The sequence below is a fragment of the Talaromyces rugulosus genome, chromosome VI (genome assembly GCF_013368755.1).
Source record: "Talaromyces rugulosus chromosome VI, complete sequence".
NCBI lineage: Eukaryota > Fungi > Ascomycota > Eurotiomycetes > Eurotiales > Trichocomaceae > Talaromyces > Talaromyces rugulosus.
In genome coordinates this window covers 4,253,459-4,269,554 of record NC_049566.1, presented here as the reverse complement: position 1 = coordinate 4,269,554, position 16,096 = coordinate 4,253,459, and the positions used below count along the sequence as shown (strand labels likewise).

Below are 16,096 nucleotides of genomic sequence, written 5' to 3'. Positions count from 1 at the left end.
AAAGAAAGAGATACATATTCGTATATTGGACTATTTTTATTATTCAACCGTAACATTCATCTTTTACATTTCATTAGCAGGCTACAGACTGCTATTATCATCTAGCACCATGCCGAACGAAATCAAAGATATCCATACAGTGGACGTCACATCTTTTCCATACTTCTTCGAGCAGAATGTGACGGTCCCATTGAAATCAGGAGCAGGACTTGTTCGATGCAATGTTTACAGACCGAAAGGTGAAGATACAGACAGCACTCGTGTGCCAGTCCTCGTGACATACGGACCGTACGGAAAGGACATCCACTACAAGGAGTATATATACGAATCACTACATTTATGATGCATTCGTGAGCTAACATATCGTGACTATGTGAAAAGCTTCCACCCTGTGTCCTACTCCGAAGTCAACACAGAACATCACTCCGATCATTCTGCCTGGGAAACACCCGACCCTGGATTCTGGACAAAACATGGCTATGCCGTCGTACGTGCAGATGAAAAAGGCCTGGGGCAATCCCCTGGTGTGCTAGATACTATGTCCCGAGGTACTAGCGAGGCGTTTTTCGACGTTGTTGAATGGGCAGCCGAACAGCCATGGTCTTCTGGTAGAGTTGGACTATTAGGCATCAGGTAAACTCTTACTCCAACGCTGAAAAGGAAATAAAAATTAACCGGTTGGTAATATATAGTTACTATGCCGGAAGCCAATGGCGTGTTGCTGCCCGTCAACCCAAGGGACTCGCTGCCATTGTTCCTTGGGAGGGCATGTCCGACTATTACCGTGACCGATGCCGTCAAGGCGGTATCTTGTCCAATGGTTTCATCAAATTTTGGTGGGATCGCCAAGTCATCACCAATCAATACGGACGCCCAGGTAGAAAGGCTCGCAATTGGGGACCAGACACTATCGAGGGCGACTTACCCGAAGATGAACTTACTGCCAATCGCCGCGACCAGAATGTCGACAATTTGAATAATAAATTCAGAGATGACCCATACTACGCGTCTAAGGAGTACCACATGGGAGATATTAAGGTTCCCTTACTTAGTGTCGCTAACTGGGGCGGGATTTGTCTGCACCTTCGAGGAAATGTGGAAGGTTGGACATGGGCTGGATCAGAAATGAAATATCTTCGTTTCGTTACTGGACGCCATGACCTACCATTTTACTACCATGATGAAGTGGAGATTCAAAGAAGTTTTCTAGATGCGTTTCTTAAAGGAGAAGACAGGGAAGGATGGACCGTGAAAGGAAAGGTTCCGAAAGTCAGCGTTGTCTTACGCAAAGGCGATGTGGGCTTCAACAATGCCCAGGCTGAAAGGGCATATGTTCGCCGAAGTGAGAGCGAATGGCCTATTGCTCGAACTCAATATACCAAATTTTACCTCACGCCGCAGGGAATTCTTGATCCTTTTACAACAAGCGAGGAGTGGCAGTCAAAAGTTTCTTACAAGGCTTTGGGCACGCTTGACACACCCCAGGTACTAAAATTTGAAACAAAGCCATTTGAAGTCGAAACTGAAATTACGGGGCATGTTGTTGCTCGATTGAATGTGTCGGCAACGCCACTTTCAACCAGCGAGACTATTCCTACAGATATTGACTTATTTGTCACTCTGCGCCATATTTCAGCCGAGGGCAAAGAGGTCTTTTACACTGGGACGGCAGGTGACCCCGTTCCTTTGACTAAAGGGTGGCAGCGAGTTAGTCTACGCAAGACAGACTCTAGTCATAACAAACATCGGCCATGGTTCCCTCATCGTAACTATACCAGTGTTGATGTGCAGCCAGTTATCAACGGGGAAGTGTATCCCGTGGATATTGAAATCTGGCCTACAAATGTTGTAGTTGAAAAGGGCGGAAAGATTGTTTTTGAAGTATCGTCTGGAGACACTCAAGGATGTGGTATATTTGTGCATGATGATCCATTGGACAGGTTAGTTAAAGTATTATTCCTTTCTAGGCCACTTCGCTGACATCGTCAATATCTTAGGTCGAAAGAAAAATTTGACGGTTATAATCATATTTACTTTGGACCGGAATTTGACAATCACGTTACTCTGCCAGTCATTCCACCAAAGCTGTTTGAATAATACGCAGGCACACAGCGGAACATAGCAGACACCTCCACGATATCTTTGTTAAGTTGACCATAGAGAGCATTTATCATACATAAACCGAGTATTTCAGTGTTCTATTTTAAAATTGACTCATACGGTTATTTCAATAAATTGATATTTTGAAGTTTATAAATTTATCAACTGTCTCAGTATTCTCCGCCGACCTTGTATTTAAAGAACTCCTTTGTTATTCTTCCACCAGTAGCAACCCACAGACGATTCACCATCTCAGCTGGTCGTCAGCTTTGGAATTCTCCAAAAACAGAGAATCGAGAAAGAACCTACCACATTTGTTTCCAACCCAGTAAACATCATTGTCAAAAAAATTCGCTCACCAGTACTTGTAGCTGTACGTCTCTCAGTCTGGTCCTGATTTCGATCTATCGGTCGGTAGGTGGGAATCCGACGATAGTTTTCTGGCCAATCTGGCGGATTAATGTTTGTATCGTTACGGGTTCCACGATAATCGTTTGTCTCTGACTGCGACGGCGAACTTCCAACCGAGGGCACATCTGAATGGTGGACATCGTAGTCTGAAGGATATCCTCTAGATCTCGTTCGTACGGTCGTTGTAGTTGAAGACATTTTCAAGATTTTGTGGTATGTCTAGTCGAGGTTGCAATATGACGGCGGACAAGCCTCCCAACAAGAAAAAGAATGAGTATGTCCTAGTTGAATGGAGTTCACAGAACGCAAGCTCTGTAGTTTAGTTACTACTCTCATATCCGCCTCATCCGATCCAATGCCCAGCAAACTGGAAAATCGGGATGTGGGGGATTAGGTTTCATCGCACTCTCCCGGTACCTAGAAGTGGAGGATGATCTAAGAACCAATTCACAGGAAGCGTGCTTAATGAGTGCAAGCAAATTTTTTATTTTAAGACAAGTTTTACAAAGGCAGTTGTTTATCAATTTCACTTCTCGGATCATTTTGATTCATGCGAAGCACTCAGGAAAGTCACTATGGCCCGGAATCTCCAAGCGGTCCGCGAGGCTGCCATTGACGGGCGTATGCACAATGTCATTTGCCGACAGCTACAGCTCGAGAGTCTCCAAAGGACTCTTTTTGAACATGCTGGTGCTATTGAGAAAGCAATTTTCGAAGATAGTGGTCACAGTGCTAACGAAGTCTCCATTGAATACTTGTTGGCTATGAATAATTTGAACGCCCACTACCAATCACTGGATTTTAAAGCTACCCTGAAGGACGAATATGCCGTTCTTAGGAGCGAAGACAGAGAAGAAAGGCACGAGCCCTTTGGTATTGTGTACATTGTACCAACCAGCTATACGCTATTTTACTCTGTCATTGTGGCAGTGAGTGCTGCAATTGCAGCTGGGAACTGCATCGTCATCGAGGTATAGCAGCTATCTTCATTTCTTGATGAAAGTACAAGTACAATTACTAACCAGAACACTTTCAAGTTGCATAATACTCTGCAAGCAGTTCCTCCTTTACTGAGAAAGCTACTCAAGTCTAGTCTTGACCACAGTGTCGTCGAGTTCGTATCCAGTCGAGCATCAGACGAAGACCTAGGGCCCCATCATATTCGCCTTTATCAAGAAGAACCAAATCAACCTTTGCCTACGAGTGGTATTATTAACGTACCGCTATCATCACCCTCGTCGGCCCGCACAGTTGCAGTAGTCGACCGAACAGCCGACTTGCTCAAAGCTGCAGAAGCACTGGTCACTGCCCGCTTTAGTTTTTCAGGGAACTCTCCGTACGCCCCGGACGTTGTTTTTGTCAATGAGTTTGTGAAAGAGCCGTTCTTGGTTGCTGCTATGAATGCCGCAGTTAACCTAACGACGAATTCATCCTCCAATGATTTCGATACGCACAAGCGGAGTCATAGAATCACCCAGCAACTAGATTCCTTGGTACAAACTGAAGCTGAGAACAATGGAGTCAATGTTATTTCGTCCCTTGGAAGAGGGAAGATATTGGAGGTAACAAAAAGGTATATTCTAGGAACTCCTAACCCTCCCTAATAACGTTCTAATATTATTATCTTTAGAAAATCCCCACTGCTTGACGCCAAGATTTCGGGCTGCAATCTCGTCATCCACAGCGTTCGATCGCTTGACGAGGCAATCGACTTGTCTAACAGGTGAGGTTACCCCCAACTGCGGTAATCAAGCTTCAACTCAACTAACAATGTCGATCCAGTAACCAAACACTACTAGGATCATATCTCTTTTCAGATGCTGAATCCGCGAAATATCTTAGCCAATTCATCGACTCTCGTGTTTCTTTCATAAATCAAATTCCTGTTGAGATTTTACGTAAGTTGATTCACGTTCCTTCAAAACTCTTCTTCATCTGCTAACAATAAAAAAAGTCGGCCCCTGTTCTCCTGAGAACACCAAGTTTAACCGATCACTACGATACCCCGAGGATATTTTCTCAGTTTCACGACCAGAGTACACCACTAAGTCATCGCTGTCTGAGTCTCTCCATGAAGCAATAATCACAAGCAAACGGCGTGCTTCAATTGTTCGTCTGCAGTCACAGGTATCAAGCGCAGTAGACCTGGCTTCAAAAAGAGCGGCAAGGCGATCTGCGGAAGGACGTATTCAAGTTGGCTTTTTTGAACAGGGTATTCTGACTGGACTAACATTGTTTTCTGTCCCAATTCTGGTTGGGCTTGGAACACTGGGCTATTTTGGCGTGGGTACGTTATTGAAATACAGATGGCATGTATAGTACACATGTAGCATGGCCTGTTACATGTGTACTTGCAACAATAAGATTCACTGTACTTCATACAACATAATATCAGTGCAATGCAGACAAAGCTTTTCTCAGCTAAAGAATACCAACGATCGATATTCAACAAATAACAGCCAGGTTATTAAACCCGTACGTGTTTCTATAATTAATCGAATTTCAATACCTAGTCCCCTCACGTACTTTTTCAATTAGGTGGATCAAATTCACCACTAAGGGAGGCTTTTTGACGGATGGTTGGACGGGATAGTTGCTTTCCATGACGCTCAGCACCACATCAAGAACCGCCTTTGGATCATCTAGCAACACAAGCAGTGTTTCAGGTAGTGTACCTCGTAAAGCTGGTACTCCACGTTCAAGTGAAATGTACCGACGCACCTCTTCGGTTTCCTCCCCATCAAGCCAAGCATTTTCCTGTTCATAAATACCTGCAGCAGATGCCAGACTATCTAAACGACTCCTGTCTAGACGCGATTCATAAAGGGGGTTCGTAGCATTTCTAACCCGGAGGGATAGTCCATAAGCCCAGAGGACTAATCCAGCATGATAAAGTAGGACTGCAGTGAAATCTCGCAAAGTCTGCGGAGGGAGCAATTTCACATGTCGTATCACTTGACCAGCGTGCCATATGGCTTGCCGAGCTTCTCTCTCTTTTGACCACCGCATAATTGAGGAACATTGCTGGGTTTTAAGAGCCTTAATAGGATCATCCAAGGTAGCCAATACTTGAATCTCCTCCAAGGAAACATGCATATGCATTGATATCACCTCTAATAATATGCCACTCTGATCTTGGCATCCAATGCGGAAATAGCCAAGAAGTTTGGCAAGTTCCTGGTAGCGAGATGTCATCAAAAGACCATTGTCCCAATACCGGGAGTTGTTGCCGAGTAGGGACTTGAATCGTCGATACTCCCACACTATCGCCCACATAGTATGCAATATCGCATCACATAATATGGTAGTATCTGAAACAGACCTGTTCGATTCTAAAACGTCAAAGTTGGCGACACAGTCACTCAGCGTTGGAACTGGACCCGACGCAAAAACGGCATTATCTTGTAAATAAATCTCTTTCCATTCTTGAGCAGACGCCGCAGTCCAAAGCCGGGGAGAAGCTGGCAAGGGAACGGAAAATTCTGCATAGGAAATCAATGGGTTGATAAGAAGTGCCATAGAAGATTGCGCGTCGTGTTTCAGAACACGATATGCCAGCCGTTTCGCCGATTCCTGCTTAGCCCATGACATCCACTTCTGTTCTAAAACATCTCCATCATCACTATCGTGAACAGTAATTGCTGGGTACGAAGAATGGTGGAGCATTCCTCCGCGGCGTATCATAGTTAGTAAAGGCTGAAGAAAGCTTTCAGCAATTTCCATTTTCCGGCTATTCCCACTCCATATCGCAATTTCTAGATTCAACAAGAATGCTTCATGTAGCTCCACTTCTCGAATTAATGTATTGTCACCTTCAAAGATTATTTGAAGTTGATGGCGGACAACTTCCTGCATGGCAAACCCCAATTTCCGAAGAGTGGAATCTGGAGTCAAAACAGCCCCAGCCGCCGCCATTGCAAGCAGAAGTTCGGGCCGGACCCTTTTGGGATTAAAGCTAGCTCGATGAAACCATAAATTTCCGCTTGAAAATGGTGCAGTGAGGTAATATTGGATGAGACTGTCCAGCAATTCGAGTGAGGGAAAGGAAGACACTGCTAGAGAGATCGGTTGTTTCAATTGACTGACGGCGATACTAAGAATTTTGTCACGGGATAATAAATCAAGCCTTCCAGGTGTCGACCGGCTATCAAAATCGACTAAACTTTCAGGAGTTGGGTTAGAAACGGCTTTTGGTGGTAATAAAAGATTATCATGTTCGCAAAAGCCATGGTCCTCAGAGGTTGGAACGAAACGCCATATTCGCCGGTGTGGAGAATATGAATCCTTTGTTTCATTAATACCGTTGTCGTTCATAGTTTTATCTATGGACTCGAATAAAGGCGTATAAATCGCTAGTGTGTCGAACTCGAAGGGGTTGTGAGTATTGTAAGAGTCGAGAAGGCTGAGGTCGACCGTACTGAAGTCAAGATCTGTTTCTAGACCAAAAGTAATCATAGTTCTTGGAGTTCTATTGCCACTTATAGTTCCAAAGTTCAATGAGCCAGGAAAGAAATCCATTGGTTCTGGGGCCAGCAGTCCCCCATAATCATGGGATGAGATGGGCTCCAGATTGGGATTAGATTCCTGTTCATTACCGACAGTCATATCAGACTCATCATGTAGCCACAACTGTGGGTCGATCGATTTGTATGACGGATTTGAAAATTGACCGCCTAGCTGGTGATCAATTTCGGTCTGTAGTTGCTGGGAAGCTTCGTTTTCGCTTCCTAGAACTGTTTCATTTTCCACCGAGCTATATTGCTCCATTGATGTAGGTGTTACTATGTTAACATCCGTAAGGGATTTTTGCGGAACTTGACATGGAATTTTCCGCTTTATGCATCGCTTGCAGGGCTTTCGGTCTTCGCATCGCAGGTGGTTCTCGGCGCAGGCACCACACGCTTGTGTAACTCTAGCAACTACGCCAGCATTGCTATGACGGCGACGTTTTTTGGAAGATTTATCGCCATCCGTATTGTGAAGAGTCGCGTGTCGATTTAGAAGATCACTAGATGATGCGTTAGAATTCGTGGGGTGGAATTGTGATGACGTTGCCACCGAGTGAATTCTCCAAACAATCTTACATTCTACCGAATCGTTTACTGCATACCAAACACTCATAGGGCTTTTCTTGCGTGTCTTCCCACCCGAAAGTATTAGCGTTGCAATTAAAAAAAAAACTCAACGTCGAAGATTGTAGAGTACATACGAGACCGAATATGGCGTGTCAGATGATCCACACGCGTGTACGACTGGAAACATGTCCCGCATTGATAGAGGTGGCGGCTTGGAGGCTGGGTGTCGGGCACGGTAGGTAAGGGAGCTCGTGGAGAAGACATTGGTTTCAATTCTGTCACAGCGACGAGCTATGAGCATCCGATAGTGGAGTTTGAGGTGGAAAGAGAAACTGAGATTGCGATGTAATAAGGATTGCTTCCAGGTGCCGCTAACACAACCGAACCCCGCGTCATCACCCCGGATTAACACCCGGGGTTTGCAAATTAGGGGTACGTAGTGGATTCCGTAATTTGTATTTAGAATAAATTCCACTGGTAGAAGACTGCTTACTGCGCGATTTCTATTGGCCGCATTCGAATGGAATCAATCTATGCTTTCCCAGAATGTCTCCGGGCTGTCGAACAGCCAGTCGTACCTGTTACTCGTTTTGTCATCCCACGAAACAACCAACAAGAAGGATAAGCTGCGATAGAAGTCTGCTTTGCGAAACTGAAAATCATTACAACTACTATAGCCACCAATTGCGTTAGCTACCCCCAAGACAATAATTTGGGGTATGGGTCGTTTCGGGTGGGCTCCCTCCACCTCGGGAATTAGTGCTGCCCTAGCTATTTAGTCCAAAAGAGGACTAAACCGGGGAAAGGTTGAAATGGGAGATGTTTTGGCATATGTTCCAGAACAAATACAGTCTCTTCTTCTCTTCATCTAGCCGGTTAGATTGAAAGTGTATTGTTAGCTACCAAGATCAATATGAGTACGTGTCAAAGAATCAACCCCGGAGTGAACGATAATGACCATTTACAGCAGCGTTGACCCCGGTTCTTTTTTTATCTCATGGATCGACTATGATGCTCGGAGAAGAGTCTGAATCCGCAGACTATTGGAAAAAATGCGGCGATGATGCAAATGCCTATGGTATTAAAGGCGTGATAATGATGGTATGGGTTCCCGTCAATACATACTCGCTTGAAGCTAAATCGCTGATGGCGTATACAAAAAGGGTGCTCATTGGGACTGCGTTGGCACAAACAAAATCGAAGTCTCTATGAAACCTCACCCCGGAAAGTCACCAGTAGCGTACGTCAAATCGTCCAAGTATATGGACTATGAACTTGTTTCCGACTTGAAGACTGGCGAAAAGTGCATCGAGGCGTTGTCGGCCGAAGGTTTGGAGGTAACCGGCAATGATGAATTTGACTGGATCCACGACACATATCTAATTCTAATTCGAATGTTTCCCAACAAATGCCCACCAACAACTATTATCTCCATGAATGCTCGGTACGATCCGCACTTCCATGTGCGAGTGGGTGCGGCTCTCCGCCCTTTTCGAGAACAGGGCTATCTTCTTATCGGTACCGGAGGGGCAGTTCATAACCTGTACCGCAATGTTTGGAGTCCCATGACGAAATATCTTGACAATTTCGCCCAGGAGACGCCCCCAGGAGACTGGGCCATGGACTTCCGGCAGGCCGTCGAAGACGTGATTTCGAATAATAGTGGGCCTAGTCTACGCCGTGCAATGACGCGCTTGATGAAACATCCGAAATTCAGGGATGCTCATGGCAGTGATGATCATTTTATGGCTGCTCTGTTTGTGGCAGGGGCTGCCGGCAGTGAGGACGACAAGGACTCATATGGAAAGCTAAAAGCAGAGACGTGGGAGCTTACGAACATGTGCAATTCGCAGTACATTATTGGAAAATGGCCTCAGCAAGTGCAATCCACGGCTTGATCTCAACCTCCGAGGGAACCTGGATTATATGTAATTGTGCTGTGGGTGCAAGGGATGGCGTCTCATAAAGACGACCGCATATGGCTTGACAGGTAAAAGATATATCAATTGATACATGTAGCCAACACTTGATTTATCTGGCTCTTAGATTAGTTAATTTCAGCCGCTCCTGCTTCCGTTCTTTATTCGGCCCAACCTCGCCTTATCTTTTCAGCAACCGTGTTTTCCGAATTTTTTCGGTGTTGGCACGGTTCCAGTATCTTTTTTCTACACAATTTTCGGCATTCATAGCTAGGCAGCAATACTTAACGGAGTTCGGAGTACTTTGTTAATCGCACGCCATCTTCCTAGGGTGGACGATTAGAGGCTCAACCTTACTAGATAAGGTATAGGCTAGCCAGCAGCTTTATCGCTTATTGACAAGGTCAACAATATACTTAAACCCATGCATTCCTTCAAATGTAGTCAGAATGTTGCGGAAAGTAAATAATTCGGTCCAGTCGAAGCGTAATGGCGCACATCTTTCGAGACGTGTACAGCCCACTGTCGGTGACAGACGCAGCGCCCACCTCCGAGTGTCCCATAGGGAGTGACAATAATTTTGGGCCGCGAATTTCTGTGGGCTGTCGCTCGTTTGACTTTGCCCTGTTGTTTGAAGATTCCTTCTTTGTCCTTCTACCAGCCGCCGTCTTCTTGCTTCTCTTACCATCCCGTTGGCGTCAATTGCAGCATCAAGCGGTCAAAGTAGTGGGATATAAGCTCGCGATTCAGAAATTGGTCAGAAATTTACCAACGGTACATTTGGTTCAAAATTTGCTAACAGTCATAGATACTTCTGGCCACTTTATTCATTCTCCACGTTGTCTACACGGCTTTCCAAGCCAAATCCCCGGCCCTTCGAACAGGAGCATCTATCCCCGCTGCTGTGATCAACATTGCCGCCACTCTCGCAGCCATATGGACATCATTTCTAGAAGACCAACGCTCCATTGCGCCGTCTTATATCCTTGTGCTCTACTTTTCCTCCGCGAGTCTTCTAGCATTGCCGCGACTGCGGTCACTCTGGTTGATCGCAGGTGAGGATGGGGTCACCGTTTGCCGCGGTCTTTGGACCACAATCTTCATCGTCACGGTCCTGGTTTTATTTGCGGAGTCTGCAAGCAGGTTCACATCATTGCAGCCTCTGTATCAGCTGCGTAACAGAGAAGAGCGCAGCGGTTTCTGGGGTCGAAGCTTTTACGTTTATTTGCTTCCCTTGCTCAAAGCGGGTAATTCCAAGGTGCTCGAGGTTGATGACTTGCCAGAAGTCGATGCTGAACTTCAGGGCGAAGATTCAGGAGATAGACTACGGCGGCAATTTGCGACAAGGCGTGCATCAGGCAAGAATATACTAATTAGGGCTGCATTTGCTGCTTACAGGCCTATTTTCCTTTGGGCAATTCCGTCTCGTCTTGCTCTCAGTGCTTTTAGCTTCTCACAGCCTTTCTTAATTACTACCACTATCAATTTCATGGGGGCCTCCCCAACCCCAGAGAATAAAAATTATGGGCCATCGCTAGTTGGAGCATATATTCTCGTGTACTCTGGCATTACTGTGGGTACAATAACAAAAGGCTATAGTGCCAAGGCTCACAAAATATAGATCTCAACCGCCGTCTACTGGAGACAAACCAATCGCCTAATCTCTGTTTTGCGAGCTGGCCTAGTATCTATGATCTACGATAAAACACTTGGCCTTCAGCCTGAGGATCTAGAAAACTCGGCGGCTGTGACACTTATGGGCACTGATATCGAGCGAATTGCTTATAACCTAAGAACGGTTCATGAACTATGGGCGTCTATTGTCGAAATTGCCATAGCCCTATGGCTTCTAGGACGTCAGGTCGGCGTGGCTTGTGTTATTCCATTGGTGATTGCACTAGGTATGGACAAACCACGGCCCTCGATCGCTATGTACACGGTACTAACACTGGTTGAATTAGTCTGCGTAGGAACAATGATTCCTATCTCCTCTCGATCTGGTGTTGCTCAGAAGGAGTGGATCGAGCGTGTACAGAAGAGAGTGGCCATTACATCGACCATGGTAGGAGATATTAAAGCCATGCAAATGCTAGGCCTCTCAAAAGCCTTATCGACAATTGTGTCGAAGCTTCGACAGATTGAAGTGCAGACTTCTTTACGATTCAGAAAACTCCTTATCTGGCAAGTTGTCATTTGTATGTTTCTGGTTTGACTTTTTCCTCGATAAAATTTACTGATGCCATATTTTCAGCAAATGTACCGCTTGATTTCACTCCATTTGTGACTTTGGTAATCTACGCTGGCATTTCAGTCTCCAAGAATGACGAATCTTTACTTTCCGCTCAAGCTTTCACTTCTCTCGCTCTTATATCTCTCCTCACGTCACCTCTTCTTCAATTTTGCCAAGCCATTCCGTCGTTTAAACAAGCCATTTCCTGCTTCGATCGGATTGAAGAGTATTGCAACAAGGATTCGGACTACGACCCACAGGATCTCGCTTCTCCTAGCTCTGATTCGAGTGACCTTGAATTACATAATATCTTGACTCCTCCGCCGATCGCCTCATCATTGATCTCGTTTCAGGATGCAGCAATTTCAAGGTCTCCCACTTCGCCACCAATTCTAAACAACCTTAATTTTGAGATTCGTCGTGGCATAACTGCTATAATTGGACCAATTGCTAGTGGGAAAACAACCCTGCTTGAGGCTATGCTAGGCCGTCATGTCCTTCAAGGAAGTCCCGCGCCTATCCCCATATCTCGTGCCGCCTATACCCCACAAACTCCGTGGATTATGAATACGACAATCAGAGAAAATATTATTGGAACAAATGAGTTTGAGCAAAAGTGGTATGACTTTGTGGTATCCTCCTGCGGCCTTGAAGATGATTTGAAGAATCTCTCTGGTGGCGACCAACGATTGGCGGGAAGCAAAGGGGCATCTCTAAGTGGTGGTCAGAAACAGCGTGTGGTGAGTTTTTTTTGCTACAGAATAAGTGATAGTTTCTAAACATTGCTGACACTTGCGCTTTATTTTAATAGGCCTTGGCCCGAGCTGTCTATTCCAAACTTGACTTGCTTGTTTTTGACAGCCCGTTTAGTGGACTCGACTCTAGTGTTCTAGAAACAATTACACAGCAACTATTCAGTGAAGATGGACATTTCAAGCAAGCGGGGCGGTCAGTGGTTCTAGTGACCAACAATTGTGAGAATATTCAGTCCGTGCTGCATGCCATTACTATTCTAATCCGTGTAGACCAAATCCTCTCTCATGCAGACGACATCATTGTCTTAGATAAAGGAACGATATTCGCCCAAGGTCCATATGCTGATATAGTAACTGATATGCCTCATATCTTCAGCAAACTCCAACTGAATACACCCGAGGAGCAAGTCGAGCTCCAGCCTGCTCCTCAGCAACTAACCATTGAACGCTCGCGCGAGGAGTTGGATGAATATGAGGAAAATTTGAAGACAAAAAACTCTACATTGGCACAAAACGGCTCTTGGTCGGTTTATTCATACTATATCGGAGCCGCTGGTTGGACCTTATTTATATTCTCACAGGCAGCAATTATGGTATCGTGTTTTTCTTCTAGCTTCTCCTGTTAGTCTCTCTTCCATTCGACATGAATTGTCAACATCCTTTTTTTTCATAAACACTGACGATTTTTGAAGCTATCTGGGTCCAGTGGTGGGTCGACGCAAATACCGAGAAACCAAATCAACGCCTTGGTCTCTATATCGGGGTTTACGGAGTATTGACCTTTTCATCAATATTTGGGATCGCAGCGTGTTGCAGGTACGTTTATTTTGTTCTCCTTGAACCTTATTTCGTTCCCTATTTTTGTTACCGCAGTGGTTAATATTGGCAATGGCTAATCTCCGCATAGGCTATATATAATAGACATGCTCTCCCGAACTTCTCTGAAATTACACGCCGATTTGCTGAATGCTGTGCTAGGGTAACATTGAACTGGTCGCAAAAGTATTTGATCTCTTTCCTTGCTAACTTTCTCCAAGGGCCCCATTCGCATTCTTCCAAACTATTGATACTGGGTCAATCATAAACAGGTAACTAACCTCACTGCCCTCGGAGGGGAAAAAAAACGCCTGCTCAACCTTTTCTAGATTCAGCCAGGATTTGGAACTAATGGATTTGATGTTTCCTACATATTACCTAAACTTCATTGATGGTATGTTTTGTTAAAAGCCCCGCGCCCAGAAGCCGTTGAAATATGCTAACGATGTACAGCCCTGGGCAGTTTGACCGTTAAATTGATCATAATCTGCGTGGTTGGCAAATATCTCGCCACTTCAGTGCCTTTCGTTGCTGTTGTGGTTTATTTCATCCAGTCCTTTTATCTCCGCACCTCACGCCAGATCCGCATCATGGACATCGAGGTGAAAGCACCGCTATACACACAATTCCTTGAAACCATTGACGGAGTCGCCTGCATTCGTGCTTTTGGCTGGAGGTCTACATTCCGTGCGCGCAGTCAACACAGACTCAATGAGAGCCAGAAGGCGTTTTACATGTTTTGGAGCATTCAGCAATGGCTTCAACTTGTTATTAATTTATTGGTCGGCGCGATTGCAGTTATTTTAGTCGCAACGGTCACCTCGTTGAAATCGCAATTTAATGCGGCCAGTGTCGGAGTCGCGTTAAACTTGCTTCTATCGTTTAATGAAAATTTGACGCGGGCGATCAAGATGTGGACTATGGTTGAGATGAGTATTGGTGCCGTCACTCGCATCCAGACTTTCTCGAAGGATACGCCAAGAGAGGAAGAGCAGACAACAGGTCTTCTCGACGAATCAACAAGGGATTGGCTTCAAAAGGGCGATGTTCAGTTTCACAACATCAGTGCGGGATATAGGTATGACTACCACGCCTACAGATTATCTTCCCATTCTAATTTTCTCCCTTTAAACAGTACCTCGCCGAGCACTATTCTCAGGAACATTTCTCTTAAAATCCGGCCCGGCGAAAAAGTTGCAGTCTGCGGCCCTTCGGGTTCGGGGTGCGTTTATTTTCTCATCTAAACTTTACTTTGTCCTCACTTTTCTAACCTCTATCCACTCAACAGGAAAACATCTTTTATAATGGCCATTTTGCGCATGCTAGATATACGCGCAGGAGAAATAAAGGTGTCTGGCACTGATATTACAACAGTCCCGCGCTCACTACTCCGTAGTACCATCAATGTTATTCCGCAAGAGCCACTACTTCTTCCCGGCACCATCCGCTTCAATCTCGATCCACAAGGCCTCGCTTCCGACGACAAAATTGAATACGCATTAACAAAAGTTGACATGTGGAAACTCGTGCTGTTGAAGGGTGGCCTGGATGCGGAGTTGGAAGTCCAACATTGGTCAGTTGGACAAAAGCAGCTATTTGAATTGGCTAGGGCGATTGTCGTGCAGAGTCCTATTCTAATCCTAGACGAGGCTACGAGCAGGTATGTTAAACCACTTGCGCTTGCAGAAAGAATTTCAGCTCTTTGCACTAGTTCTCTTTATCTGACCTAACTGTGCGTCTTAGCATGGACTGGGAAACCGAATCAACAATGCAGTCTGTCATCGAAACCGAGTTTGCCGAGCAGACTGTCATTGCTGTGATCCATCGCTTTCGATACATCGATCGATTCGACCGAGTTTTACTATTGAAGCATGGCTGCCTGGTGGAAAACGGCGATCCAACCTCTCTGCTGGCTGCAGACTCGGAGTTTCGGAAATTGCATCAGGCGTGGAAGAAGGAGTAGAGCATGCATGCCTTGAAGATAGATTTTGATACCCGTCTTATACAAATATTACGACTGTCTGCATTCCACCAAGGTAGTAAATACCCAATCATAGGCGCAAACAAGAGTTGGTATTACTAGTTCCATTCGCTGGAACCGTACAGCTGGGTAGATGCAAGAAATTCGGGTTCAGCTGATCTGTAAAGTACAGCAATCGAAAAGCAAGGTGCATGGCAGCACTACCAAGCAGCTCACCTCATTCGCCAATTGAGTCATTAGTTTTATCGCTTGTTCCCGTGAGGATGTTCATGGAGGGTGACAACAAATCCTCGGCATGATAGGGCTCCTCCACGTATCCGGAACTAGCCCACCCCTCCCTCATCCGTGCATTGTCTAATCACAGCTCGGGATCTAGGACACGCTAATGCACATGCCAGTTGTAGCTCCCGTAATGTTGTACATCGATGAGGTCCAAGATTTACCTACATGACGTGCGCCATGCTGGACTCGCGATCTCAAGGCAAGGCAACTGAGCGGGGCTACCCAGCAGCTGAACTGAATGGATATTGGGGGTGGGGAAATGGAAATTAAATGTAGACTGACTAAAAGAGAAATATATACGGTTAGTGCAATGCCCAGCTATTCCCATGGCTCCGGAGCGAGGATGAGGGAATGGCGTGCCATCTGCGATTGATGAGTTGGGCGTTTAAAGAGCCGCATCAGTCGGTCAAAGGGTATTTAAGCAGAGGAGGAGAGGAGGAGAACAATGGAATTTTTCTTCTTTTCTACTTCTAATCCAAAGCGACTTTGATCACTGCTCATTTATGTGAATGGTATATATCCCATCA

General features: G+C 45.4%; 3 protein-coding genes across 3 annotated transcripts; 2 read left to right on the top strand and 1 right to left on the bottom strand.

The window, feature by feature from the left end:
* Positions 1-109: 109 nt before the first annotated feature.
* On the top strand, positions 110-4,453 carry TRUGW13939_11780 (uncharacterized protein; the record flags this gene model as incomplete). Its single annotated transcript, XM_035494885.1, has 8 exons — positions 110-315; positions 382-633; positions 693-1,940; positions 2,735-2,785; positions 3,011-3,482; positions 3,549-4,084; positions 4,142-4,234; positions 4,294-4,453. 8 exons carry the CDS (start codon positions 110-112, stop codon positions 4,451-4,453), a joined length of 3,018 nt encoding a protein of 1,005 aa, XP_035350778.1.
* Positions 4,454-5,013: 560 nt separating this feature from the next.
* TRUGW13939_11779 (uncharacterized protein) lies at positions 5,014-7,278 on the bottom strand (the record flags this gene model as incomplete). Its single annotated transcript, XM_035494884.1, has 1 exon — positions 5,014-7,278. One exon carries the CDS (start codon positions 7,276-7,278, stop codon positions 5,014-5,016), a length of 2,265 nt encoding a protein of 754 aa, XP_035350777.1.
* A 1,316-nt stretch (positions 7,279-8,594) lies between these two features.
* On the top strand, positions 8,595-15,269 carry TRUGW13939_11778 (uncharacterized protein; the record flags this gene model as incomplete). The annotated part of the gene is made up of 15 exons (XM_035494883.1): positions 8,595-8,687; positions 8,750-9,438; positions 10,024-10,261; positions 10,314-11,078; positions 11,127-11,406; positions 11,467-11,700; positions 11,757-12,475; positions 12,547-13,115; positions 13,183-13,306; positions 13,398-13,492; positions 13,636-13,700; positions 13,760-14,384; positions 14,442-14,528; positions 14,595-14,966; positions 15,050-15,269. 15 exons carry the CDS (start codon positions 8,595-8,597, stop codon positions 15,267-15,269), a joined length of 5,175 nt encoding a protein of 1,724 aa, XP_035350776.1.
* Positions 15,270-16,096: the final 827 nt, after the last annotated feature.